The sequence below is a fragment of the Ranitomeya variabilis genome, chromosome 5 (assembly GCF_051348905.1).
Source record: "Ranitomeya variabilis isolate aRanVar5 chromosome 5, aRanVar5.hap1, whole genome shotgun sequence".
NCBI classification, from domain to species: domain Eukaryota; kingdom Metazoa; phylum Chordata; class Amphibia; order Anura; family Dendrobatidae; genus Ranitomeya; species Ranitomeya variabilis.
The window spans coordinates 127,577,321-127,604,061 of NC_135236.1; the positions used below are offsets into that span (position 1 = coordinate 127,577,321).

The 26,741-nt window shown below is 41.1% G+C and overlaps 1 protein-coding gene across 1 annotated transcript in view; it reads left to right on the plus strand.

Moving 5' to 3' along the window:
• The first annotated feature begins 2,380 nt into the window (after positions 1-2,380).
• Positions 2,381-26,741, plus strand: part of LCTL (lactase like) — a 65,960-nt gene continuing 41,599 nt past the window's right edge. Inside the window, exons 1-5 of the mRNA XM_077263262.1 lie at positions 2,381-2,989; positions 9,739-9,813; positions 16,786-16,957; positions 17,270-17,430; positions 23,503-23,590. Coding sequence (XP_077119377.1) covers positions 16,843-16,957; positions 17,270-17,430; positions 23,503-23,590 — 364 coding nt within the window. The 5' untranslated portion in view covers positions 2,381-2,989; positions 9,739-9,813; positions 16,786-16,842. The remainder of the gene's footprint in view (positions 2,990-9,738; positions 9,814-16,785; positions 16,958-17,269; positions 17,431-23,502; positions 23,591-26,741) is intronic.

The following is a 26,741-nucleotide window of genomic DNA, read 5'->3' on the forward strand; positions in this document are numbered from 1 at the left end:
ACTGTCTCTCAACATCTGCCTAGCTCCTCCTCCAGACCAGAACACATATAGCTGGGGACGCTCCAATGAATCCGGGTTCAGACCTCCCCCTTCCAGCCTGGATTCTGAATGTGTTGCATGCAGGTGCTTACCTGGTAAAGAGAATCCTCCTTGCCCCCAAGCATGATATCACCCTCCCCAAAGGGAAGGCGATATCACTGTAACAATCACTGGGGTGTTACACATCCTCCTGCTGAGCCACAACAAAACACTTTAAAATGTCTTCCAAATGTCTTCAGCTAGCGTAAAAAGGCCGTCGTCCACAGAAGGGATCTGCTCCTCTCCCGCTGTACCCGTGTTATGGACCAAATAAAGGAATGTTTTACCAGATGGCGAGTGCCACCTTTTTTCTCTGTTTTTGGACTATAATTGATTCATTTTTTGGTGTGCACCCGTATTACCTCAGTTGTCTGGTGTCCACCCAGGTAGATTTCAATCTCAGCAGAGAAAACCACAGAAGTAAGTGCCAGCAACACACCTCTTTTTAAACGGTATGAAACAAATGCAGGTTCAATTGTTCTAAAGAGACTAAAAATGATGGTAAGAAAAATGTGAAAAAATATTTAAAAGAATAAAATAAAACAATTTAAATCACTTAATCACTTCACTTTTCTTAGGTTCAAGTATCCTAGGAAGACAAAGAAATATAGTAAAAATAAAAAAATAGTTAAATACCTTTAAAGGAAATATGAAAATAGAAATGCCAGAATTGCAGATTTTTAGGTGAGGCACTTCCTTAAAGAAAATTTAAAAAAAGCAATAACAAATGCTGCATCTACCCCAAAATTGTATCAATAAAAACTACAGCTCAGTTCTCATTCAGCTCCTAAAAAAATAAAAAAGTTACTGGTCTCAGAAAATAGATGCACAATTTTTTTTGCAATATTTTGAATTTTTGTCACCACTAAAATATAAAAAAACGTATAAGTTTAATATCACCATAACTGTACTGACTTTAAGAATTATGGTAACAGGTCATTTTTTGCATACAATAAATGTCAAAAAAAACAAACTCCCAAAAAACAATTGCAAAAGAGCATTTTTAAAACATTTCACCCCACTGTTTTTTCTGTGCACTGTATGGTAAAATGAATGGTAATTCAAAACTACAAATTGTGCTACAAAAAAACAAGCCCCCATATAGATATATTGATGAGAAAATAAAAAAGGTACAGTAGGAAAAAAAACAACTCAAAAGGATAAAATGTCTGGCTCCTTAACCCCTTTAGGGTTCTTTTACACTTACCGTGGTTTTGCGTCCCGTTTTTGCGACCCCAATAGATTTCTATGGGGCTGCAAAAAAGTTCCGCAATAATTCCATGGAGCCCAGTACACTGTATGGCCGTGAGGGCTGTATTTACTCAATATTTTTCACAGCTTACGGACACGGCCCCCATTGAAAATCAATGGGGCTGCAAAAACAACAGAAGCTTGTTTTTGCGGTGCACCGTGACTCCTAGTTTTGCGTTTTCCGTTTTTTCTTTTCCAATACTTTTGCCATAGTACTGGAAACCCAAAAAATGGCAATCAGCAAGTTTTTTGCAGTCCGTTATTGCGGCAGACCGTGAAAATTGCGGCAATATGGGCCGCAAAAAAACACGTTAAGTGTAGAAGAAGCCTTAGGCTATTGCCAATTTATGTTTTTTTGCATTTCTGTTTTGTCCTCCCTTTCTTCCCAGAGCCATAACTCTTATATTTTTCTGTTGTCATTGACATATGAGGGCTTGTTTTTTGCATGACGAGTTGTACTTTTAAATGACCTTATTCATTTTACTTCATAGTGTACTGGAAAAGGGGAAAAAAATTCCAAGCTAGTGGCAGGTCCTGGCTGTAATACACAGACATCACCTGCCAGGCATGGGGCGAGCTCGCTGCGGGAGCCCGCTCCATGCACCCGCTTAGATATAAGGCGGATGTCGTCATGGGGTTAAAGTTCAAGGGGTTCTCCATTCATATGATTATGGAATTTAAATAAATATGGTATTGAGCACTTCCTCTTTGACTAGCTATCTAATGGCAGCAATGATATAAAACTGCTGTCTCAGCTCATGCTGCTAGGTTTTAGTGTATCCTATGTGATGCAGTTTCACACAGTCTTCTCATCTCCCGCTTGTGATAGGTTTCTCTATGTCAGCTCTTACAAGCAGGAGCCAGACAGACAGGCTAAAGCTGCATCAATTAGCATATAATGGAGTTTCTACACTCAGCATGCAGACAGTATAGACAATAGTGTGTCAAGGGACTCTGTAGCTTATTGTTTTATGGTTTCATATTATACCACTTCTCATATGAAGCAGAAATGATGTTTTCAGCTGCATGGGAGACATACAAGGGAATGGCATGTAGAACTCGGTGAGAATTAAAATGGGACTGAGATCTGTCTTGAGAGACTAGTTAAAAATAATTAAGGAAGGAATCTTAATCCTCATTGATCCTCTGCAGGTCTTGTGAAAAACTGTGATTTGATAGATGCTGGTCTCTACTTCTTGTGTTCATTTTGATGCATTAGAAACGACCAAGTTAGAACCATGTAAGCACTGGAGCAGAAGCTGTGGGGAATCATTGATGCTTTTATTTTATTTTTTATTTTTAAAAAACATTTTCACTAGATTGGCAAAACTTTATAGAAATGTATACTTTCCAGGTTCAAACCCCTTCTTATGGAATCTGGGATTAGACACCACAGATATGACAGTATGAGAGCCCATTACTGTATTTCACTGTCCATGCAGCCCTCCCAGCATCCTCCGCATTACATTCTGTGGGCTTCAGCTGATTCATCCAGCCTGGATAGTTCTGTTTTGTTTGGGGTTTTGCTGCAGCTGAAGAACGAGACCCTTCTATGGGATTTGCTAGGTAGAGCAGAAGTGGTACGGTTTGCTTTGGGTGCAGTTTATTGGATGTGATTTTTATGGTAACAACTGCATGGAGACATCACTGAAGATTGCAGGTAAGTGAATGCTCATCACATACTGACTTCATTTACTAGACCACTATTTTGATAAAATGTGATAAGGTAGTGTAGCTGCTCGTATGGAAAATTATTATTATATGTTGTAAAGAAACCAAACTGTTTACTCACCTTCCGTGGGTTCAGCGAATTGTCTCCGCCTCTGCCATGGTGTCCGTTGTTTGGTTGCAGCTACTCTGTCGATGTAGACAGCACAAGCCACTAACCTCAGTTACTTACATAGTTATTAAGGTTGAAGGAAGACTTTAAGTCCATCTAGTTCAACCCATAGCCTAACATGCCCTAACATGTTGATCCAGGGGAAGGCAAAAAAAACCCATGTGGCAAACAGTAAGCTCCACCATGGGGAAAAAAATTCCTTCCCGACCCCACATACGGCAATCAGACTAGTTCCCTGGATCAACGCCTTATCAAGGAATCTAATATATATACCCTGTAACATTATACTTTTCCAGAAACGTATCCAGTCCCCTCTTAAATTTAAGTAATGAATCACTCATTACAACATCATACGGCAGAGAGTTCCATAGTCTCACTGCTCTTACAGAAAAGAATCTGCGTCTGTTATTATGCTTAAACCTTCTTTCCTCCAGACGTAGAGGATGCCCCCTTGTCCCTGTCACCGATCTATGATTAAAAAGATCATCAGAAAGGTCTTTGTACTGTCCCCTCATATATTTATACATTAACATAAGATCACCCCTTAGCCTTCGTTTTTCCAAACTAAATAGCCCCAAGTGTAATAACCTATCTTGGTATTGCAGACCCCCCAGTCCTCTAATAACCTTGGTCGCTCTTCTCTGCACCCGCTCTAGTTCAGCTATGTCTTTCTTATACACCGGAGACCAGAACTGTGCACAGTATTCTAAGTGTGGTCGAACTAGTGACTTGTATAGAGGTAGAATTATGTTCTCCTCATGAGCATCTATGCCTCTTTTAATGCATCCCATTATTTTATTTGCCTTAGAAGCAGCTGCCTGACACTGGCCACTGAATATGAGTTTGTCATCCACCCATACACCCAGGTCTTTTTCATTGACGGTTTTGCCCAGAATTTTAGAATTAAGCACATAGTTATACATTATATTACTTCTACCCAAGTGCATGACCTTACATTTATCCCTATTAAAGCTCATTTGCCATTTATCAGCCCAAGCTTCTAGTTTACACAAATCATCCTGTAATATAAAATTGTCCTCCTCTGTATTGATTACCCTGCAGAGTTTAGTGTCATCTGCAAATATTGAAATTCTACTCTGAATGCCCCCTACAAGGTCATTAATAAATATGTTAAAAAGAAGAGGGCCCAATACTGACCCCTGTGGTACCCCACTACTAACCGCGACCCAGTCCGAGTGTACGCCATTAATAACCACCCTTTGTTTCCTATCCCTGAGCCAGCTCTCAATCCACTTACACATATTTTCCCCTATCCCCATTATTCTCATTTTATGTAACAACCTTTTGTGTGGCACCGTATCAAAAGCTTTTGAAAAGTCCATATACACTACATCCACTGGGTTCCCTTGGTCCAGTCCGGAACTTACCTCTTCATAGAAGCTGATCAAATTAGTCTGACATGAACGGTCCCTAGTAAACCCGCGCTGATACTGGGTCATGAGGTTATTCTTCTTCAGATACTCCAGTATAGCATCCCTTAGAATGCCCTCCAGGATTTTACCCACAGTAGAGGTTAAGCTTACTGGCCTATAATTTCCGAGTTCAGTTTTTGTCCCCTTTTTGAATATTGGCACCACATTTGCTATACGCCAGTCCTGTGGTACAGACCCTGTTATTATGGGCTCTTTAAAGATTAAAAATAATGGTCTATCAATGACTGTACTTAATTCCTGCAGTACTCGGGGGTGTATCCCATCCGGACCCGGAGATTTGTCAATTTTTGTGATTTTTAGACGCCGCCGTACTTCCTGCTGGGTTAAGCAGGTAACATTTAATTGGGAATTTTTATCACTAGTCATATTGGCTGCCATGGGATTTTCTTTTGTAAATACTGATGAAAAAAAGTCATTTAGCATATTGGCTTTTTCCTCATCCTCATCCACCATTTCACCCAGACTATTTTTAAGGGGGCCAACACTATCATTTTTTGGTTTCTTACTATTTATGTAGTTAAAGAATATTTTGGGGTTATTTTTGCTCTCTCTAGCAATGAGTCTCTCTGTCTCAATCTTTGCTGCCTTGATTTGCTTTTTACAGAATTTATTTAATTTTTTGTATTTATTTAATGCCTCCTCACTACCTACTTCCTTTAATTCCCTAAATGCTTTCTTTTTGTCACTTATTGCACCCCTTACAGCTTTATTTAGCCATATTGGTTTCCTCCTATTTCTAGTATGTTTATTCCCATACGGTATATACTGTGCACAGGTCCTATCCAGGATGCTAATAAACGTCTCCCATTTTCTTTGTGTACTTTTATGTCTCAGGATATCGTCCCAGTTAATTGCACCAAGATCCTCTCTCAAACGTTGGAAATTTGCCCTCCTGAAGTTTAGTGTCCTTGTCACCCCTCTACTACACATCTTATTAAAGGAGACATGAAAACTTATTATTTTGTGATCACTATTCCCCAAGTGACCCCCAACCCTTATATTTGATATGCGGTCTGGCCTGTTGGTTAATATTAGGTCTAGCAGTGCCCCCCTTCTTGTTGGGTCCTGAACCAGTTATGAAAGGTAATTGTCTCTCATAGTTGTCAATAACCGATTACCTTTACTGGAACTGCAGGTTTCTGTTCCCCAATCTATTTCAGGGTAGTTGAAGTCCCCCATAATAATGACTTCTCCTTGAGTCGCAGCTTCATCTATTTGCTTTACGAGGATTTTCTCCATTGATTCCATTATTTTTGGAGATTTATAACAAACCCCTATCAGTAATTTATTATTTTTTCCCCCTCCCCTTATCTCCACCCACAGGGACTCTACATTTTCATTAGATTCACCTATATTATCACGCAGGATGGGTTTTAAGGTCGATTTTACATACAGACACACCCCACCCCCACGCTTATCTGTATGGTCATTTCTGAAAAGGCTATAGCCCTGCAAGTTAACAGCCCAGTCATGGCTCTCATCCAGCCATGTTTCAGATATCCCCACCATATCATAATTATGTTCCAACAACATTAGTTCTAATTCATCCATTTTGTTGGCGAGGCTTCTGGCATTAGTATACATGCACTTGATGTTCCTCTGTGTACCTCTATTCTTTCTTAAATTACTAACTGTTCTAACCCCACCCCCCATGCCACCACCACCCCCAACTTCCTTATTTGTGCCCAGGTCTCTATCTGCACTATCTTCCCCTCCTATAAAATGAATACCCTCCCCCCCAATCCCTAGTTTAAACACTCCTCCAACCTTCTTACCATTTTCTCCCCCAGCACAGCTGCACCTTCCCCATTGAGGTGCAGCCCGTCCCTAGCATAGAGCCTGTAGCCAACTGAGAAGTCGGCCCAGTTCTGCAGGAACCCAAACCCCTCCTTCCTACACCAATTCTTGAGCCACTTATTAACCTCCCTAATCTCCCGTTGCCTCTCTGGCGTGGCACGTGGTACAGTCAGTATTTCGGAAAATACCACGTTGGAGGTCCTTGCTTTCAGCTTGCAACCTAATTCCCTGAAATAATCTTTAAGGACCTTCCACCTACCTCTAACTTTGTCATTTGTGCCAATGTGCACAATGACCGCTGGGTCCTCACCAGCCCCTCCCAGTAATCTGTCCACCCGATCAGCGATGTGTCGGACTCGAGTGCCAGGTAGGCAGCACACCGTTCGATGATCCCTGTCTTTGTGACAGATTGCCCTATCTGTTCCCCTAATAATTGAGTCCCCCACTACCAGCACCTGTCTGGCCTGCCCTGCTCTCCTATTTCCCCCCTTACTGGAGCAGTCACTCCTCCGGCTTTCAGAGGACATGCCTGGCTGCAGCAGTGCTACCCCTGTACTGGCACCCCCCTCATCTGCCAACTTAGCAAACTTATTGGAATGAGCCAGATCAGGACTAGCCTCCCTGGCACTCTTCCCTCTACCCCGCTTTCTGAATGTCACCCAGCTACCTACTTCACTGTCCTGCAGCTCCATCCTACCATCCCCCTCCTCATCTATCCCATTGAGCGTCTGCTCTGTGAGCAGAAGACTCCTCTCCATATTGTCTATGGATCTCAGTGTTCCCAGCTGCACATTTAGATCCAGAATCTGGGATTCCAAATGCACAACGTGCTCACATCTGGCACAGCAGTATGCACCCTCGACCGGCTGATCAAGGACTGCATACATGAGGCAAGATGTGCACTGGATGGCATTAACAATAGTGGAGCACATTTCCTAATGGGGATTGCACCACACAGAAATGTTAAATAAAAAATAAATACAAGTATTAATTAAAAACAGACAGTAATTCCTCCCTTGGAAACACCCTGATTCCAAAGTCACTGAATCACAAGTCACACTTACCGCCGTCCACACTTACACTCAGGTCACACTCAGCTCGCTCACACTCGCTATGCTGAAGATTTATAGATTTATTTTTTTTCTCTATTTCCCTTCAATAACAAGCCACCTTGCTGTTCAAATGCACTTCCAAAAAGGACTTGAGCCCCAAACAGCTGCCCTTTATAAACCCTTGATTATGACCGCCCACCCTAAATTAACCCCTTGTGAATATAGCTACTCCCAATTCAGCAACTCACACAAATTCACACAGGTATTTGTTAAAGGCCTTCCAAATACCTCCTCACTGAATCACAAGTCACACTTACCGCCATCCACACTTACGCTCAGGTCACACTCAGCTCGCTCACACTCGCTATGCTGAAGATTTATAGATTTATTTATTTTTTTTCTCTATTTCCCTTCAACAACAAGCCACCTTGCTGTTCAAATGCACTTCCAAATGCAGCAGTGATTGGCTGCAGTGATGTCGACATGTTATCATTACTACAGCAAAACAATGGAAATTGGGGTAGCAATGGAGATACAGCTCTGGACCAGGGGAGGATAGCTAAAGCAGAGTCTGTTTTTTTACAACTAACTGTGCATATAGAGAAAACCCCTTAAACTTGACACAAGTTTTGGTCTACAGGTATTTGTTCTTCATATATCAGAGGTTGAAGGTTATTGGTATCCACCATCATCAGAACCACCGACTTAATATTGTAGGTCCACCTGGTTCCCCCCAAATAAGTCTGACTCGCTAGGGACATGGGCTCTTCAAGATCTCCAAAGGTGACCTGTGGTATATTGAATAGTAGATCCCTTGGGCTGTAAGATTGGGCCTTATTTTCTTTTTCTTATTTTTTTGAGCACATGCCTCAGATGTTTGTTTGGATTGAGATCTGAGACACTTGGAGGTCAAGTCACCATATTAAACTCTTTGTCATGTTCCTCAAAATGTGCCTGAACAGTTTTTGCAGAGTAACAGGAATCATTATCCTACCATTAGGAAATATCATTTATATGAAGGGATATAATTGATCTGTACAATGTTTAGGTAGTTTGTTTGTGTCAAAGTAACATCCACATGAATGCCAGGACCCAAGGTTGCTAGCATCACATTGCCTTCCCCAGCTCGCCTTCTTCCCATAGTACATCCATGTACATGTACTAAAAAATCATATAAAAAAGTTAATTATATATGAAATGGAGTTACATTAATGGGGACAAGTTTGTGTTTCTGTATTTCACAATGCCTTGAAAAAATATAGGTATTTTTATCTAATTAATTTAGCTCAGCTACTTGTTTACACCTAGTAAAAGAGCCAGTGGCACTAAAAGCATAGTCAGATTCCAACAAGGTTTTCAGCCTAAAGGCCCCTATACACATTAGACTAAAGTTGGTCAAACCTGATGATTTCCGTGGGATTGGCCAACGACCTAAGGTGTATGGAAGACTTTTGTCTTTTCCCCAACAGATGATGTCGGGGAGAGAAGAATTTCCAATGATTGCTCCTTATCTTTCCTGGAAGATAAGCCACCACCATAGTACTCTGGAGAAGTGGAAGGGAGATAGCTTTAAGCCGAACAATCGTTCAGGCAACAGCTATCTAATGTTAAGGGAATGGGGAGCTTAAGACGTTGGTGAACTCAAGTGCAAATTCCACATTTTTTAAATAATGTCCATCTCCTGCCCCACTCATGATCTGCAGGGCTGTGTTGCCTGGGAAGGCACAGAGATCACTGATCCGGGCACAAAAGAAGACGTGTGCGTTAACATTTTTCTATGGAGACCTCATTCCATGTTGTACCCTTCTGATTGAAGAAATCTGTACTCTACTGCACAATATGAAGTGAAGTGCATGAAATTTTGCAATATGAATGTTTTCCAGCTGCATTATCGATTCTTACAACTAATGGCCAAAGTCCTATAAATAGTGCAAATTAGAAGGCCGTATAAAGAGAAGCTTGACAGCAAAGTCTTACTGCCCATAATAATCCCATCAAGGAAATTCATTTTAAAACCACTACCCCCAATGTTACCTGCATACACGTAGTAATATAATTTATATGGGATTTCCCTAAATCATCAACTCCTTTTTCTTACATCAAACGTTTCATGGTACAGTAGTTCAGTTTAGAAGTCCTGACATCTTAACCCAATTCTTTGTTAGGAAATGAGCTCTTGGCAAAAGTCACTAAAAAGATTAATTATTCCATTACCCTTGATAATCCTGAAAGAGATTAAAAATTCACAGACATTTCTGTATTTCAGACTGCATACATTACCCACAGGAGGTCAGGTGGAAACATGTAATGAGAGCTTTGTAATCTCATGGACATCAATAAGGTAAGTACATTCCTCAAACTTATCGAACTAAGAGCCGCTGGATTTAAAAGATGTGTTCCCTCATTCTTACATTGATCCGCTAATAATCATTTTGCTTGTAATTGTTTATAACATAAAACTTTTTACACTTGTTTAGTAACTTTATCTATAGAGATACAATCTATAGAAATACATCTTTCCCTTTAGGCCATTTTTCTGGCATCAAAAGTAACAAAATTATGTGTGCGAGGTATTTGTGCTAAAATTTGTGACTTTTTGCTCTTTTGCACATTCCCTGTCACGGTTCTTGAAAGTAGTAGATAAGTTTACTAGAAGCCTAAGGGGTACCATCTCTCCTTGTGGCGAGTGGCATGCCTGACATGCCAGAGTAAAGAGACTTGTAGTCCATGCAATGCTCCTCTGGGAAATTAGGCAAATTGATTCTTCAGAGAGGAAGCGGACTTGAACTCTAGTGCCACCTATAGGAAGTAGCAATCCTAAAAAACAAATATCCACCCGGCAATTAGCCTTGCCACAGGACTTTGGATAAAAGCCAACACCAGAATCTCAATTTGCAGACATGTGTTTTGGGATATTGCCCCTCCGTAGTGCAAATCATGAGGTGGGGATTTAGCTAGGTGAAAGCCTCTGACTGGGGTTAAAGGGTTGATATTGAGTTTTAGGATTGCTACTTCCAATAAGTAGCATTAGGGTCCCTTTCCACTTGCGAGGAAAACGGACGCGTGCAATCCGATAAAAAATCGGATTGCACTCGGACCAATGTTAGTTAATAGGTGTCTTTTGATTTGCGATTTTTTTCTCAGCCGAAATCGGACTGAGAAAAATCTGGATCGGCTGAGAAAAAAATCGCAGCGTGCTGCGTATTGCTGCGATTCTCGGACGAGACTCGCCAATGCAAGTCAATGGGTGCGAGAAAAAAATCGCACAGCACTCGCACCATGCGAGTTCTGTCCGATTTTTACGCACCGGTGTCCTTTGAAAAGCCGGTAATTCAGCGCGGTGTACAGTAAAATCACACTGACAGGTTAGAATAGAGTAGATATATACACATAGAATGTGTATATATACATATATATATGTCAGTGAGACACCTATATATGTATATTTATATTTAATGCAGCACTAGATAGCATTAAAGCCGCTAATTCAATTGCCGGCTTCTCATTTCTCCTGCACAAACCCGACAGGATATGAGACATGGTTTTCATACAGTAAACCATCTCATATCCCCTTTTTTTTGCATATTCCACATTACTAATGTTAGTAGTGTGTATGTGCAAAATTTCAGCGCTGTAGCTGCTGAAATAAAGGGTTAAATGGCGGAAAAAATTGGCGTGGGCTCCCGCGCAATTTTCTCCGCCAGAGTGGTAAAGCCAGTGACTGAGGGCAGATATTAATAGCCAGGAGAGGGTCCATGGTTATTGGCCCCCCCGTGGCTAAAAACATCTGCCCCCAGCCACCCCAGAAGAGGCACATCTGGAAGATGCGCCTATTCTGGCACTTGGCCACTCTCTTCCCACTCCCTGTAGCGGTGGGATATGGGGTAATGAAGGGTTAATGCCACCTTGCTATTGGAAGGTGACATTAAGCCAGATTAATAATGGAGAGGCGTCAATTATGACACCTATCCATTATTAATCCAATTGTAGGAAAGGGTTAAAAAACACACACACACACATGATTTAAAAGTAGTTTAATGAAATAAACACAGCGGTTGTTGTAATAATTTATTGCTCTCTCAATCCATCAGGAAACCCTCGCTTGGCAACATAATAACCGCACAAGATACATACCTTCTGATGTCCGATCATGTCCCACGAGGTAATCCATCTGAAGGGGTTAACTAATATTACAGGCACGAGCTGCGATAAACCACTCACTGGTGCCTGTAATCCCCGGGTGCTGAAAGGAAAGCAGGATCTGTACTTACATTGAGTCGCGGTGAGGCGCCCTCTGGTGGATGTTCTCATGAACTGCAGCCTGGGAACTTTTTCCCACGCTCCAGGTCATATGAGGACATCCACCAGGGGGCGCATCACCGCGACTGAGGGAAATGTAGGTCAATGACCTACATTTCATTCATTCGCAGGGGAATTACAAGCACGGAGCACAGCTGCATTTGCAGGGCTCCTGCCTGTAATATTAGTTAACCCCTTCAGATGGATTACATCGTGGGACATGATCGGACATCTGAGGGTATGTATCTTGTGCGTTTATTATGTTGCCAAGCGAGGGTGTTCCTGATGGATTGAGAGAGCAATAAATTATTACAACAACCGCTGTCTTTATTTCATTAAACTACTTTGTAATCATGTGTGTGTGTGTGTTTTTTAACCCTTTCCTACAATTGGATTAATAATGGATAGGTGTCATAATTGACGCCTCTCCATTATTAATCTGGCTTAATGTCACCTTCCAATAGCAAGGTGGCATTAACCCTTCATTACCCCATATCCCACCGCTACAGGGAGTGGGAAGAGAGTGGCCAAGTGCCAGAATAGGCGCATCTTCCAGATGTGCCTTTTCTGGGGTGGCTGGGGGCAGATGTTTTTAGCCACGGGGGGGCCAATAACCATGGACCCTCTCCTGGCTATTAATATCTGCCCTCAGTCACTGGCTTTACCGCTCTGGCAGAGAAAATTGCGCGGGAGCCCACGCCAATTTTTTCCGCGAGTTAACCCTTAAATTTAATAGCTACAGCGCTGAAATTTTGCACATACACACTACTAACATTAGTAGTGTGGAATATGCAAAAAAAAGGGGGATATGAGATGGTTTACTGTATGTAAACCATGTCTCATATCCTGTCGGGTTTGGGAAGGAGAAATTAAAAGCCGGCAATTGAATTAGCGGCTTTTATGCTATCTTGCGCTGCATTAAATATAAATATACATATATAGGTGTCTCACTGACATATATATATGTATATATACCTATTCTATGTGTATATATCTAGTCTATTCTAACCTGTCAGTGTGATTTTACTGTACACTGCGCTGAATTGCCGGCTTTTCAAAGGACACCGGTGCGTACAAATCGGACAGTAATACGGATGTCATACGGATGATGCGATTATAAAAAACGGATGATGCGATTAAAAATCGCATTGTACTCGCATGACACTCGCATGAAAATCGCATACGTTCCATCCGTTTTTTCGGTCCAGATTACGGACCGTTTTTTATCTCGCAAGTGGAAAGGGACCCTTAGAGTTCAAGTCCTCTTCCTCTCTGAAGAGACAATTTACAGGTTTGCTATATTGAATGCTAGAAAATTGTCATATATTGCAGATGAAGCCACCGTGAGTGGCGACAGCGTTGGGTCCTGCCTGCCTTACATGATTCCATGTGTGCTGTGCATGTCTGTATCATGGCGTGTGCATGATATTTTTCATGGACACTCTATAGGTATACGGTATATTTTGTATTGGCATCCCTTTCAGCATCTCTTGTACTTTATTATTTTTTGACCATTTATGATCATTAATCATATACATCATTGTTCACTACCCTTTCTATCTCTGTGTAGTGCCTCTGTTTTTGGGGCCTCCTGGAACCTTATTCTGGGGCTGGTATTTTTTCAGCGATACATAGCTTGTTATTCATGCAATGTTGTTTAGGACATAGAGGGTTAGGAGTTTGATGTTTAAGTATGCATTTGCACTTTCATATTATTAGGGATTGTGCCGTACACTTGTGCTGGTATGCTGTTTATACCTTTATAATTTAGCCAGCACACACTGGTTATCTGGGGGCAGGTTTGAGCTTCGTTAGGAGCTTGTGTTACATTTGTGTCAAGTACATGTATGACTATTTTAATGCTTTTAGTGTTGTTTGTGTTCTTTTGTACCCAGTAAAATTTACATACCATGTTTAAGTCTCATGGTGATCACCTCTTTATGGCCTACTGCTTTTTCTTCTATTAATGGGTCTGTGTGTAACGTAGGCCGAGGTTGGAACCCATGGACTTTGTCCTATGGTGCCCCCTCAATATATGCTTGCAGATGAAATCTATTTCAATCTATGCTTAACAAATTAATTGCCCCTTATTCCAGCTCTTGATCAAGAATGAAAAATTTCTCCATAGTATCCTTGAATTAGCTTTTTTTAAAAAAATGGCTTTATTTTAAAATTAAACATATTGCCTAAAAATCATAAACTAAAAAGCATGAATGTAAATAAATCTTAAAGGGGAATCTGCCAGTAGCATTAATCCTAAGCCGTCTGTATGGGCATGTCGGCTATATGAAGCTGAAAAAGATGATACCTTGAAATATGAGATCCAGTGTTTTATTCCAGAGAAATCCATGTTTTTCTTATATATAAATGAGCTGTTCAGGGTTATGGAGAGGATGCTGATCTGCCTGAGAATCTGTCTCCAGAGCTTGTTTTAAATGGAAGGAGACATTGCCAGTATGAGACATGCAATTAACACAGGGCAGTAGAACTGAACGTTGTCTCCTTACAAACACATTTGCTGCAGCTCTCACAGCTCTGCTGTATTACAGCACTGTGCCTGTGAGATGGAAGCTGAAGCTGAGAGGAACCTGCAGATGTGTCAGGTATAATCACACACAGCTCTGCAGTGAGATCAGGAGAGGAGAGAGCGGCCATTACACATCACACTGGTAACGGCTCTTTTTATTAATAATAATCTCTGGAGGCAGATTCTCGTACAGATCGGTGTCCAGCCCATAGCCTGGAACAGCTCATTTACTTATTAAGCAAAACGTGGATTTCTCTGTAATAAGGTGGTAGAAAAGACCCAAAATGAAAGAAAACAACAACACGTTCCTCCGCATGCTCACAACCTCAGTGGGGGAGACTACCAGGAGGACATGTTTAGTATGGTAAGGACACTCCTAAAACCGATACAATAAAGCAGAAGAGAAACGGAGTTTCATGTCCAAAAACATTTAAATATTTTATTAAATTACCAAAAACTTTTTTTTATCAATAATTTCCAAATACATAAAACATGTATAAAGGTAAAAATATCAAACATTAGAGGAGTAGGGGTAGCACAGACAAAAAAACGGTGCAGGAAACGGTCAGATGCCAAATGCCTAGACAAATCACTTGCATTGTGCACAGTATAACATAGGTATAAATGCGGGGGGCGTATAGTAGAATATGTATCAATGTCATGAGCCCTGTACACAGACTCATATCTCATATGTCTAAACCGTAGACCCTCCCCCCGGACTCTTACCCATGTAATTGGCACCACGACCGGACCACACCGTTGCCCCAACGCACGTTTCGCGTCAGCTTGCTTCCTCAGGGGGCGGACTGATTGATACATATTCTACTATACGCCCCCCGCATTTATACCTATGTTATACTGTGCACAATGCAAGTGATTTGTCTAGGCATTTGGCATCTGACCGTTTCCTGCACCGTTTTTTTGTCTGTGCTACCCCTACTCCTCTAATGTTTGATATTTTTATCTTTATACATTTTTTATGTATTTGGAAATTATTGATAAAAAAAAGTTTTTTGTAATTTAATAAAATATTTAAATGTTTTTGGACATGAAACTCCGTTTCTCTTCTGCTTTATTGTTTCTCTGTAATAAGACATCAGATCACAGATATCAAGGTATCATTTTATTCAGCTTCCTATGACTTACATGCCCATAAAGATGGCTTAGGATGGTTTATCCTACTGACAGACTCCCTTTAAGGCTCCCATATACCTAAGGTTATGTGCATAATGTTTATTTGAACAGTTTCTATTGTAAAACCACATACGCTGAGTGTTTTGATTTTTTTTTCTGCTTCAGGTGGTGTAAAAACACCTGGTAAAAAAAATGCCTGTCACTCCTTTGAAATGGCTCTTGATGGAGTCCTCCAAACTAGGCAGAGCCCAATGAAAAGGCTGCAAAAAAAAAGAAAAAAAATGCTGTAGGAGACAAAAAAAAGCTCTTCTAAAATGCGTCTTCAAACCTGCTTTCGGAAACAGAAAAACTTCTCTAAAAAAATAGGGAGGTTCATGAAGTGATTTCCACTAGGAAAAATTTGTAGTTTTTGACCACCTTGAAAAACTCTATAAATAGCCTGAGAAGAAAAGTGCATAAATGCTTTCTTGGCCAACAGCTCTTTCTCTACTCCTCCACACATAAGTGTGCTGGGCTCAGTTGAATGTTCTTCTTTTTTTTTTTTTTTTGTAAATGGAGAGTAAGGCTACTTTCACACTAGCGTCGTGCACTGCACGTCGCTATGTGTCGTTTGGTTGTAAAAACGCATCCTGCAAAAGTGCTTGCAGGATGCATTTTTTGACCATTGATTTGCATTAGCGTCGCATTGCGATGCTTTGCCACACTTTGCGACGGTTGCGCCGTGTTGTGGCGGACCGTCGGCTGCAAAAAACGTTACATGTAACTTTTTTGCTGCCGACAGACCGCCATTTCCGACCGCACATGCGCAGCTGGAACTCCGCCCCCACCTCCCCGCCCCTCACAATGGGGCGGCTGATGCGCTGGAAAAATGCATCCGCTGCCCCCGTTGTGCGGCGCATTCACTGCTAGCGTCGGTACATCGGCCCGACGCACTGCGACGGGTCGAGTACGACGCTAGTGTGAAAGTAGCCTAAGTCGCTGCCAGTCATCTCAAGTGGTAGCTTGACTCCTGTGGAAACAGAATAATCAGGCGTTTTAAATTAACCTGCCTGGACAGTACCTTCTCCCTGACATCTTTTATCAGGGGAGACTGAGAAGGCTCCATACTCATCAGATGGTGGTCATTTCTGAAAAAACATTTAAATTCATTGCCTTTTCCGGTCACAGTTCCCACTACTATTCAGTGATCCTTGTAATGCGGCAAAACCGTAACAACTTTTCAATAATTTTTCTAAAAAGATTGACAGAGTACTGAAGTTTCAAGATATCATAAATTATCAAAATCTACGTTGAATCCATGAATATAAATCAAGAATTTATGTCATTTATCTAAACTGTCTTTTAATATCTCAGACATGGAATAACTGAAACATCTGCAGTAAAGAGATCCTGTGATCCACCATCAGAAGGATGTTTCCAGTGATCTTTGTTGCTCAGCTGCTGTTCCTGGCACTGTGTAGCGAGGAGGAATTTCAGTGGACACAGACCGAAAGGGGATCCTTTTATTACGGCACCTTTCCACCCAGTAAGTTTTTAGTCCTGCATCTTCTACTTGTGGCAAGCACATAACCAGTACTCAATGGTAAGACAAGCTTTTTTGGTGATTTTTTTTTTGTCCCAGAAAATCAGCATGATAGCTGGAAATTTAACTAAAAAATCCCTAATGTTCTTTTTCATATAGGGAAATTGAATAGCAGCGGAAATATAACGGTAGAACATTTTTGGAAATGCATAAATTGTGCTGCCCCCTTCAATGTTGCACTAGGCAACTGCCTACTTTGTCCACCCCTCGCTTGCTCCTGCCTGCACTATGTGACTGTGAATCTCTACCATACAGCTTTCATGTGGGGAGTGGGCAGCTCAGCATACCAAACTGAAGGAGCATGGGACAAGGACGGAAAAGGACAGAGTATTTGGGATGTGTTCACACATAAGAAGGGAAAAACATTTATGAACCAGACAGCAGATTCCTCATGTGATGGTTATTATAAAGTCAAGGTGAGAACATTTCATATCCACGCTGCTGCTTTTAGCTCTATCATCATGCTCATTTGAAATAAAAAAAACATGGCTGCTTTCTTCCAAAAACAGGGCCACACCTGTCCTCGAGTTGTGTGCTCAGAAAAAAAGAAATCCAGCGTCTAGGAACTTCATAAAATCATCATCTTTATTTATTACATATAAAAAAAAGGGTATACAAAAGCATCACAAACCAACTGGGGGAGTTATTATAGGGAAACGCTTTTCAGATCAGCAGGTCTTTAATCATTGCATATATAAAAAAAACGCTGAAAGGTCAGCGTTTTAAGTGATATCCTGTTTAGGACACACGGTCTCAGTAATCCAATCAGAGCAAGATATATAAACAACGTAAAAATGTATAATATTAAAACAAAGGTTATAAAGAAACAAGGACACAACTAGAAAACTTGGAAATAATTAATAATGGTGTATTATATCATATCTTGCATTCATGCCTTGTGGCATTCTGGTTCCACCATGATTCTGGATTAAGCAGTTTCCTACGGTGATCAGCCCCCCTATATGATCTATTGACCCGTTCTATGCCCGTAACAGAACATGATGGACAGAAAAATGTTTTGTTTCTGCCGAGCATCTAGACGTAAGTTTATTTGCAGCATCTGATAAATGGTGTCTGATGCAGTTTTTTAACCCCTTACCGACATAGTCAGTAATAATGCATCCATGCGTCTTGGTACTCATTGACGCAGGAAAGATTATTACATCTAGGCGATCGTGCGCACACATAGGCTGTGCGTGCTAATGATTGTCGCTAGGTGTCGGCTGATTCTGACTAAGTGCCAGGAGTGGTCTCACACCGTTTCCAGCACTAAATGCTACTATTGAACACGATCACAGCATTTGGGGAGCAGGAAGAGGAATGACAGTCCCTCTGCCCTTGGATCAGATGTCGTCATGGTGACCCAATGTCATCATGACAACATCCGGGTCACCAGAGCTAGGAAAGTTGCTTGATCATCCGCAGTGCATAATCAGCAACTTTCCCTGTCAGTGCAGAGCAGACAGTTTGCATAACACTCTGGTCTGTCATCTGTTAACGGCTTCCACGTTACTGGTAGTACAAAAGCTCTAAAAAAGCGAAATGGCTCCTCACCCGCCCAAAAGAAATTCAGCAAATTCTCCGCTCCCAAATCCAAATGCCCCCTCCCTTCTGAGCCCCACAGTGTACCTAAACCACATGTTTGCCATTTCTGAAGTAATGAGAGCCCGCCTAAGTTATGGGTGCATGTCTCCAGGAGCATGAGCTGGGCATTCATTGCTGCTTGTTTCTGGAAAATACTAATGGAGTCAAAATCGTCACTACACCTGTAGATAATTTCCCCAAGGCGTATAATTTCCAAAATGGGGTCACTTGAGGGGGGGATTCTGCTCTTCTACCAATTAGGGGCTCTCTATTTGGAGTCCGCAAACTGTTCTAGGAAAATCTGTGCTCCAGGAGGCAAATAAAAATTCCTATTAGCCCTTAGATAATTAAAAACTTAGGGCTAAAACAACATTTTAGTGGTAAAAATGTAATTTATTCTTTCTTCACTGCTCAATGGTATAAAATTCTGTGAGGCACATGTGACAATATGATCACTGCACCCCTAGATGAATTCATTGGGGAGTGTAGTTTGTAAAATAAGTTCACATATAGGGGGTTTCTGTTGTTCTGGCACCTCAGGGGCTCTGCCAATGTGACATGGCATCCTCAAACCATTCCAGGAAAAATCTGAACTCCTATATGGCACCTCTTCCCTTCTGAGCTTTGCACTGTGCGTCAAAAGTAGTATTCCCCCACATATGGGGTATCGGCGCACTCAAGAGAAATTGCACAACAAATTGTATGGTGCAATTTCTCCTGTTACCCTTATGAAAATTCAAATTTTGGGCCCAAAATAACATTTGTTGTGGGGAAAATGTGATTTTTTATTTTCACGGCTTAATGCAGGATGGCACCATTGAAGCTCTAAAAAACTATAGGGAGAAAAATACTTTATCTAAAAAACTAACTAAAGCTGCCAAAAAGGAAACAGAGAAGCACATTGCTAAGGAGAGTAAAACTAATCCCAAACTGTTCTTCAACTATATCAATAGTAAAAGAATAAAAACTGAAAATGTAGGCCCCTTAAAAAAATAGCGAGGAAAGAATGGTTGTAGATGATGAGGAAAAAGCTAACATATTAAACACCTTCTTCTCCACGGTATTCACGGTGGAAAATGAAATGCTAGGTGAAATCCCAAGAAACAATGAAAACCCTATATTAAGGGTCACCAATCTAACCCAAGAAGAGGTGCGAAACCGGCTAAATAAGATTAAAATAGATAAATCTCCGGGTCCGGATGGCATTCACCCACGAGTACTAAGAGAACTAAGTAATGTAATAGATAAACCATTATTTCTTATTTTTAGGGACTCTATAGCGACGGGGTCTGTTCCGCAGGACTGGCGCATAGCAAATGTGGTGCCAATATTCAAAAAGGGCTCTAAAAGTGAACCTGGAAATTATAGGCCAGTAAGTCTAACCTCTACTGTTGGTAAAATATTTGAAGGGTTTCTGAAGGATGTTATTCTGGATTATCTCAATGAGAATAACTGTTTAACTCCATATCAGCATGGGTTTATGAGAAATCGCTCCTGTCAAACCAATCTAATCAGTTTTTATGAAGAGGTAAGCTATAGGCTGGACCACGGTGAGTCATTGGACGTGGTATATCTCGATTTTTCCAAAGCATTTGATACCGTGCCGCACAAGAGGTTGGTACACAAAATGAGAATGCTTGGTCTGGGGGAAAATGTGTGTAAATGGGTTAGTAACTGGCTTAGTGATAGAAAGCAGAGGGTGGTTATAAATGGTATAGTCTCTAACTGGGTCACTGTGACCAGTGGGGTACCGCAGGGGTCGGTATTGGGACCTGTTCTCTTCAACATATTCATTAATGATCTGGTAGAAGGTTTACACAGTAAAATATTGATATTTGCAGATGATACAAAACTATGTAAAGCAGTTAATACAAGAGAAGATAGTATTCTGCTACAGATGGATCTGGATAAGTTGGAAACTTGGGCTGAAAGGTGGCAGATGAGGTTTAACAATGATAAATGTAAGGTTATACACATGGGAAGAAGGAATCAATGTCACCATTACACACTGAATGGGAAACCACTGGGTAAATCTGACATGGAGAAGGACTTGGGGATCCTAGTTAATGATAAACTTACCTGGAGCAGCCAGTGCCAGGCAGCAGCTGCCAAGGCAAACAGGATCATGGGGTGCATTAAAAGAGGTCTGGATACACATGATGAGAGCATTATACTGCCTCTGTACAAATCCCTAGTTAGACCGCACATGGAGTACTGTGTCCAGTTTTGGGCACCGGTGCTCAAGAAGGATATAATGGAACTAGAGAGAGTACAAAGGAGGGCAACAAAATTAATAAAGGGGATGGGAGAACTACAATACCCAGATAGATTAGCGAAATTAGGATTATTTAGTCTAGAAAAAAGACGACTGAGGGGCGATCTAATAACCATGTATAAGTATATAAGGGGACAATACAAATATCTCGCTGAGGATCTGTTTATACCAAGGAAGGTGACGGGCACAAGGGGGCATTCTTTGCGTCTGGAGGAGAGAAGGTTTTTCCACCAAAATAGAAGAGGATTCTTTACTGTTAGGGCAGTGAGAATCTGGAATTGCTTGCCTGAGGAGGTGGTGATGGCGAACTCAGTTGAGGGGTTCAAGAGAGGCCTGGATGTCTTCCTGGAGCAGAACAATATTGTATCATACAATTATTAGGTTCTGTAGAAGGACGTAGATCTGGGGATTTATTATGAAGGAATATAGGCTGAACTGGATGGACAAATGTCTTTTTTCGGCCTTACTAACTATGTAACTATGTAAATGTTACAAACTTATGTGAAGCACCTGGGGGTTCAACGTGCTCACCACACATCTAAATACATTCCTTGAGGAGTCTAGTTTCCAAAATGGGGTGACTTGTGGGGGGTTTCCACTGTTTAGGCACATCATGGCCTCTTCAAATGGGACTTGACATCCGCTAATGATTCCAGGAAATATTACATTCAAAAAGTCAAATGACGCTCCTTCCCTTCCATGCGCACAAACAGTAGTTTTCTTCCTCATATGAGGTATCGGCATACTCAGGAGAAATTGCACTACAAATTATATAGTGCAATTAGTGCAATTTCTCCTGTTACCCTTATGAAAATGCTAAATTTGGGGCTAAAATAAAAAGTTTTGTGGGGAAAATGTGATTTTATTATTTTCACAGCTCAACATTATAAACTTCTGTGAAGCACCTGGGGGTTCATTGTGCTCACCACATATCTAAATAAATTCTTTGAGGGGTCTAGTTTCCAAAATGAGGTCACTTGTGGGGGGTTTCCACTGTTTAGACACATCATGGGCTCTCCAAATGGGACTTGACGTCCGCTAATGATTCCAGGAAATTTTACATTCAAAAAGTCAAATCACGCTCCTTTTTTTCCGAGCCCTGCCGTGCGCCAAAACAGTAGTTTTTTCCCTCATATTGGGTATCAGCGTACTCAGGAGAAATTACACAACAAACTGTATGGTGCAATTTTTCCTGTTACCCTTATGAAAATGCAACATTTGGGGCTAACAACATATTTGTAGAGAAAATGTGATTTTTTTTTTAATCTTCACAGCTCAACATTATAAACTTCTGTGAAGCACCCGAGTGTTCAATGTGCTCACCACACATCTAGATCAGTTCCTTGAGGGGTCTAGTTTCCAAAATGGTGCAACTTGTGGGGGATTTTCACTGTTTAGGAACATCAGAGGCTCTCCAAACAAAACATGGCATCCGTAAATTGCAAATTTTGCATTCAAAAACTCAAATGGTGGTACTTCCCTTCCAAGCTCTGCTGTGCGCCCAAACATTACATTCTGTAATGCTGTAGATAAGCCCCCGATGTATCCTGAAAGATGAGAAAAAGAGGTTATATTATACTCACCCAGGGGCGGTCCCGCTGCGGTCCGGGTCCGATGCGCGTCGCGGTCGGGGGCCTCCTATCTTCTTACGATGACGTCCTCTTCTTGTCTTCACGCCACAGCCACGGCGCAGGCGTACTTTGTCTGCTCTGTTGAGGGCAGAGCAAAGTACTGCAGGGCACAGGCGCCGGGAAAGGTCAGAGAGGCCCAGCGCCTGCGCACTGCAGTACTTTGCTCTGCCCTCAACAGGGCAGACAAAGTACGCCTGCGCCGTGGCTGTGGCATGAAGACAAGAAGAGGACGTCATCGTAAGAAGATAGGAGGCCCCGGACCGGACCGCGACGCCCATCGGATCTGGACCGCAGCGGGACCGCCCCTGGATGAGTATAATATAACCTCTTTTTCTCATCTTTCAGGATACATCTGGGGCTTATCTACAGCATTACAGAATGCTGTAGATAAGCCCCTCATGCCGGTGGCCACAGCTCATATTCGGGGTGGCAGGTTCCCTTTAAATGTTAATTTTTTTCCACATTCCAAATATTCCTGTGCTGCATCTGAAGGATTAATAAACTTCTTGAAAGTGGTTTGGAGCACCTTAAGGTGCACAAAATTGTGCTGGGAAATGTTATTTATTAACTATTTTGTGTGACATAGCTCTGTGATTTAAGGGCATGAAAATTCAAAGTTTGAAAATTGCAAAATTTTCAAACTTTTTTGCCAATTTTCCGTTTTCTTTTCACAAATAAACACAAGTCATTCCCTGCAGCACTGCTGGTTTTCCGAGGCTCAGACTTCTAAACGGATAGTGAGCAGACTCTTTTTCATATTTTTTGCCTCAAGTTGTCTGTGGCATTGTAGTTCAGTCCCATTCACTTCAATGGAGCTGAAATGCAATACCAGATATAACTCATGAGCAGGTGTGGAACTATTGTTGGAGGAGCGCAGCTATTTTTTCCATACATCTCTGTATATCAGGCCAATAGTCCAACATGCTGTTCTTCTGAAAGTTGTTCTTCACTTCAGGATTGCAGAATTACACCTCTACATTGTATGTTATGTATCACAGGAGGACATCGAATTACTGAAGGAACTGAAAGTTTCTCATTACCGACTTTCTATCTCTTGGCCTCGTTTAATTCCTACAGGCATCAAAGGTGAGAGTTTATTTCTTTTATTGTAGTTTTATGGGAGTTTCTACAGAAAAAATATTGTCCATTTTATTAACTTTTATGCATATTTAAGCCACCATCAAGTGCCTCTAACAGCTACAGGTGGATCCAAGATTCACCCGCTGCTGTTAACCAGCTAAATGCTGCTGTCAATAACTGACAGCGGTATTTAATAAACCCAGACAGGAAGCACTCATACAACCCGCCAATCGGCTCCACCCTTACATGATCTTGGGGCGCTGATGGGATGTAATTACAGCAGGGGGATTGCAGAAGAACCCCTTGTCTGTCATGGCAATCCTCCTTTGAACGCTGGCCCTTAGCACTGCTATGTATAAGACAAGTGATCGGATGTTCGCAGCTTTAACTCTCTTAGGGGGACTATTACGGTATATATAGTAAAAAGTAAAAAATTAAGTTTTAAAAAATATTAAAATAAAAAAAATGAAAGTTCAAATCCCTCCCATTTGCCCTATTAAGAATAAAACTAATAAAAAATACACATATTTGGCATTGTTGTGATCAGAAATGTCCGATCTATCAAAATATAAAATAAATTAATCCGATCGGTAAATGGCGTAACGAGAAAAAAAATCAAGTGCCTTTTTTTGGTTGTTGCAACATTTCAATAAAAGATGATTAAAAGATCATATCTACCACAAAATGGTTTCTATAAAAATTTCAGCTCAGTGTACACAAAATAAGCCCTCACACAACCCCAGATCCCGGAAAATGAGAACATTGCAGGTGTCAGAAAATGGTAACAAAAGTGATTTTTTTTTTTATTTTTTTTTTTTTACAAATTTTGGATTTATTCTTCAACACTTAAAGGGAACCTGTCACCCCCAAAATCGAAGGTGAGCTAAGCCAACCAGCATCAGGGGCTTATCTACAGCATTCTGGAGTGCTGTAGATAAGCCCCCGATGTATCCTTAAAGATGAGAAAAAGAGGTTATATTATACTCATTCAGGGGCGGTCGCAGTCCGGGGCCTCCCATCTTCTTACGATGACGTCCTCTTCTTGTCTTCACGCTGCGGCTTCGGCGCAGGCGTACTTTGTCTTCCCTGTTGAGGGCAGAGCAAAGTACTGCAGTGCGCAGGCGCCGGGAAAGGTCAGAGAGGCCCAGCGCTTGCACACTGCAATACTTTGCTCTGCCCTCAACAGGGAAGACAAAGTACGCCTGCGCCGCAGCGTGAAGACAGGAAGAGGACGTCTTATGATGAAGTAAGGAGGCATCGGACCGGGACCGCCCCTGGGTGAGTATAATCTAACCTCTTTTTCTCATCTTTTAGGATACAAAAACCGGGCTTATCTACAGCATTCCAGAATGCTGTAGATAAGCCCCTGATGCTGGTGGGCTTAGCTCACCTTCGATTTTGGGGGGTGACAGGTTCCCTTTAAATAATCATACTCGTACTAATCTGGGGAATCATATTTCCAGGTCAGTTGTACTATATATTGAACATGGTAAATAAAAATAAAAAGCTATTGTGGAATTGTATTTTTGTTTGCTATTTCACCACACTTGGAATTTTTTCCCCATTTTCCAGTACACTATATGGCAGAATTAATGGGGTCATTCTAAAGTACAACTCATCCCCCAAAAGACAAGCCTTGATATGGCTATATAGCTGGAAAAATAAAAAAATTATGGCTCTTGGAAGAAGAGGAGGGAAAAACAAAAACAAAAAATTGCCCGGAGTTGAAGGGGTAATAATAATAATAATATAATTTTATTTCTATAGCGCCAACATATTTCGCAGCACTTTACATTATAGAGGGGACTTATACAGGCAATAAAGGCATTACAGCATAAACAATAATTACATAAATCAACAGATACCAAGAGGAATGAGGGCCCTGCTCGCAAGCTTACAATCTATGAGGAAATGGGGCAGACACGAAAGGTGGATGGTAACAATTGCTTTCATTGTGTGGACCAACCATAATGTAAAAAATCGGGTGTTCATGTAATGCTGCATGAATCGGTTATCAACCTAAGTATGTAACAGTACAGACACAGAGGACTATTAAATGCATAAAGCGTGTGAGAACATGATACAAGGAACCTGGTTATGGTAAAAATTTTGAATGGGCAACACCGGGATAGTTAAATAGTGACGGGCCAAATTTTTAAAATCTGACCAGTGTTATTTTATGTAGTAATAACTCTGGAATGCTTCAACAAATCCCGAGGATTTGAAACTGTTTTTTCATGGCACATTATGCTTTATGATAATGGTAAATTTAGGTCGATATATTTTGTGTTTATTTATAAAAAATATCAGAAATTTGGCAAAAATGTTAAAAAAATAGCAATTTTCAAACTTTAATCCAGATAGTCATACCACAGCAAACCATTAATAAATAACATTTCCCACATGCCTGCTTTACATCAGCACCATTTGTAAAATGTTATTTTATTTTGTAGGCATTTTAGGAGGTTTAAAAATGTAGCAGCAATTTTTCATTTTTTCATGGAAATGTACAAAATGTATTTTTTTAGGGACCTATCCAGGTTTGAAGTGACTTTAGGGGTCCTATATAGTGATACCATTTTAAAAAAATAGCATCCCCTGACATACTGAAAACTGCTGTCAGGTAGTTTATTAACCCTTCCGGTGATTTTCAGGAATTAATACAGAGTGGCATGGTAGGAATGAAGAAGTGTATTTTTACCACGTAAATTTTGCTAACTTTTGACCAGAACGCTGTAGCCGGCAGACTCTCTATTTGGCTTTGAAATGCCATGGCAAACAACAGGACCACACAATCATGATCTCAGGGTGCCGATGGGGATAAAGAGGAATTCCCCACACTCTGTTAACCATTTATACGATAGTCATAATTGATAGCAGCATCTAAGGGGTTAAACAGATCTGAACGGTGCCAAAACTGATTGTGGCTGATGCAGCAAGTTGTCAGCTACTGTATAGTGTACAGTCGACAGCTGCTGGATTGTTACCTGTATGGGGATGCTATTTTCTTATATCTCAGGTCAGTAAGAAGATGTATTGGCGGTCTTTATGGCTTAATGTGTTGAGGTGGTCGGCCAGTCTGAAGAAACGCGTTTTTAGGGCACGCTTAAAACTGTGGGTATTGGGGATTAATCGAAATTATCTGGGTAGTGCATTC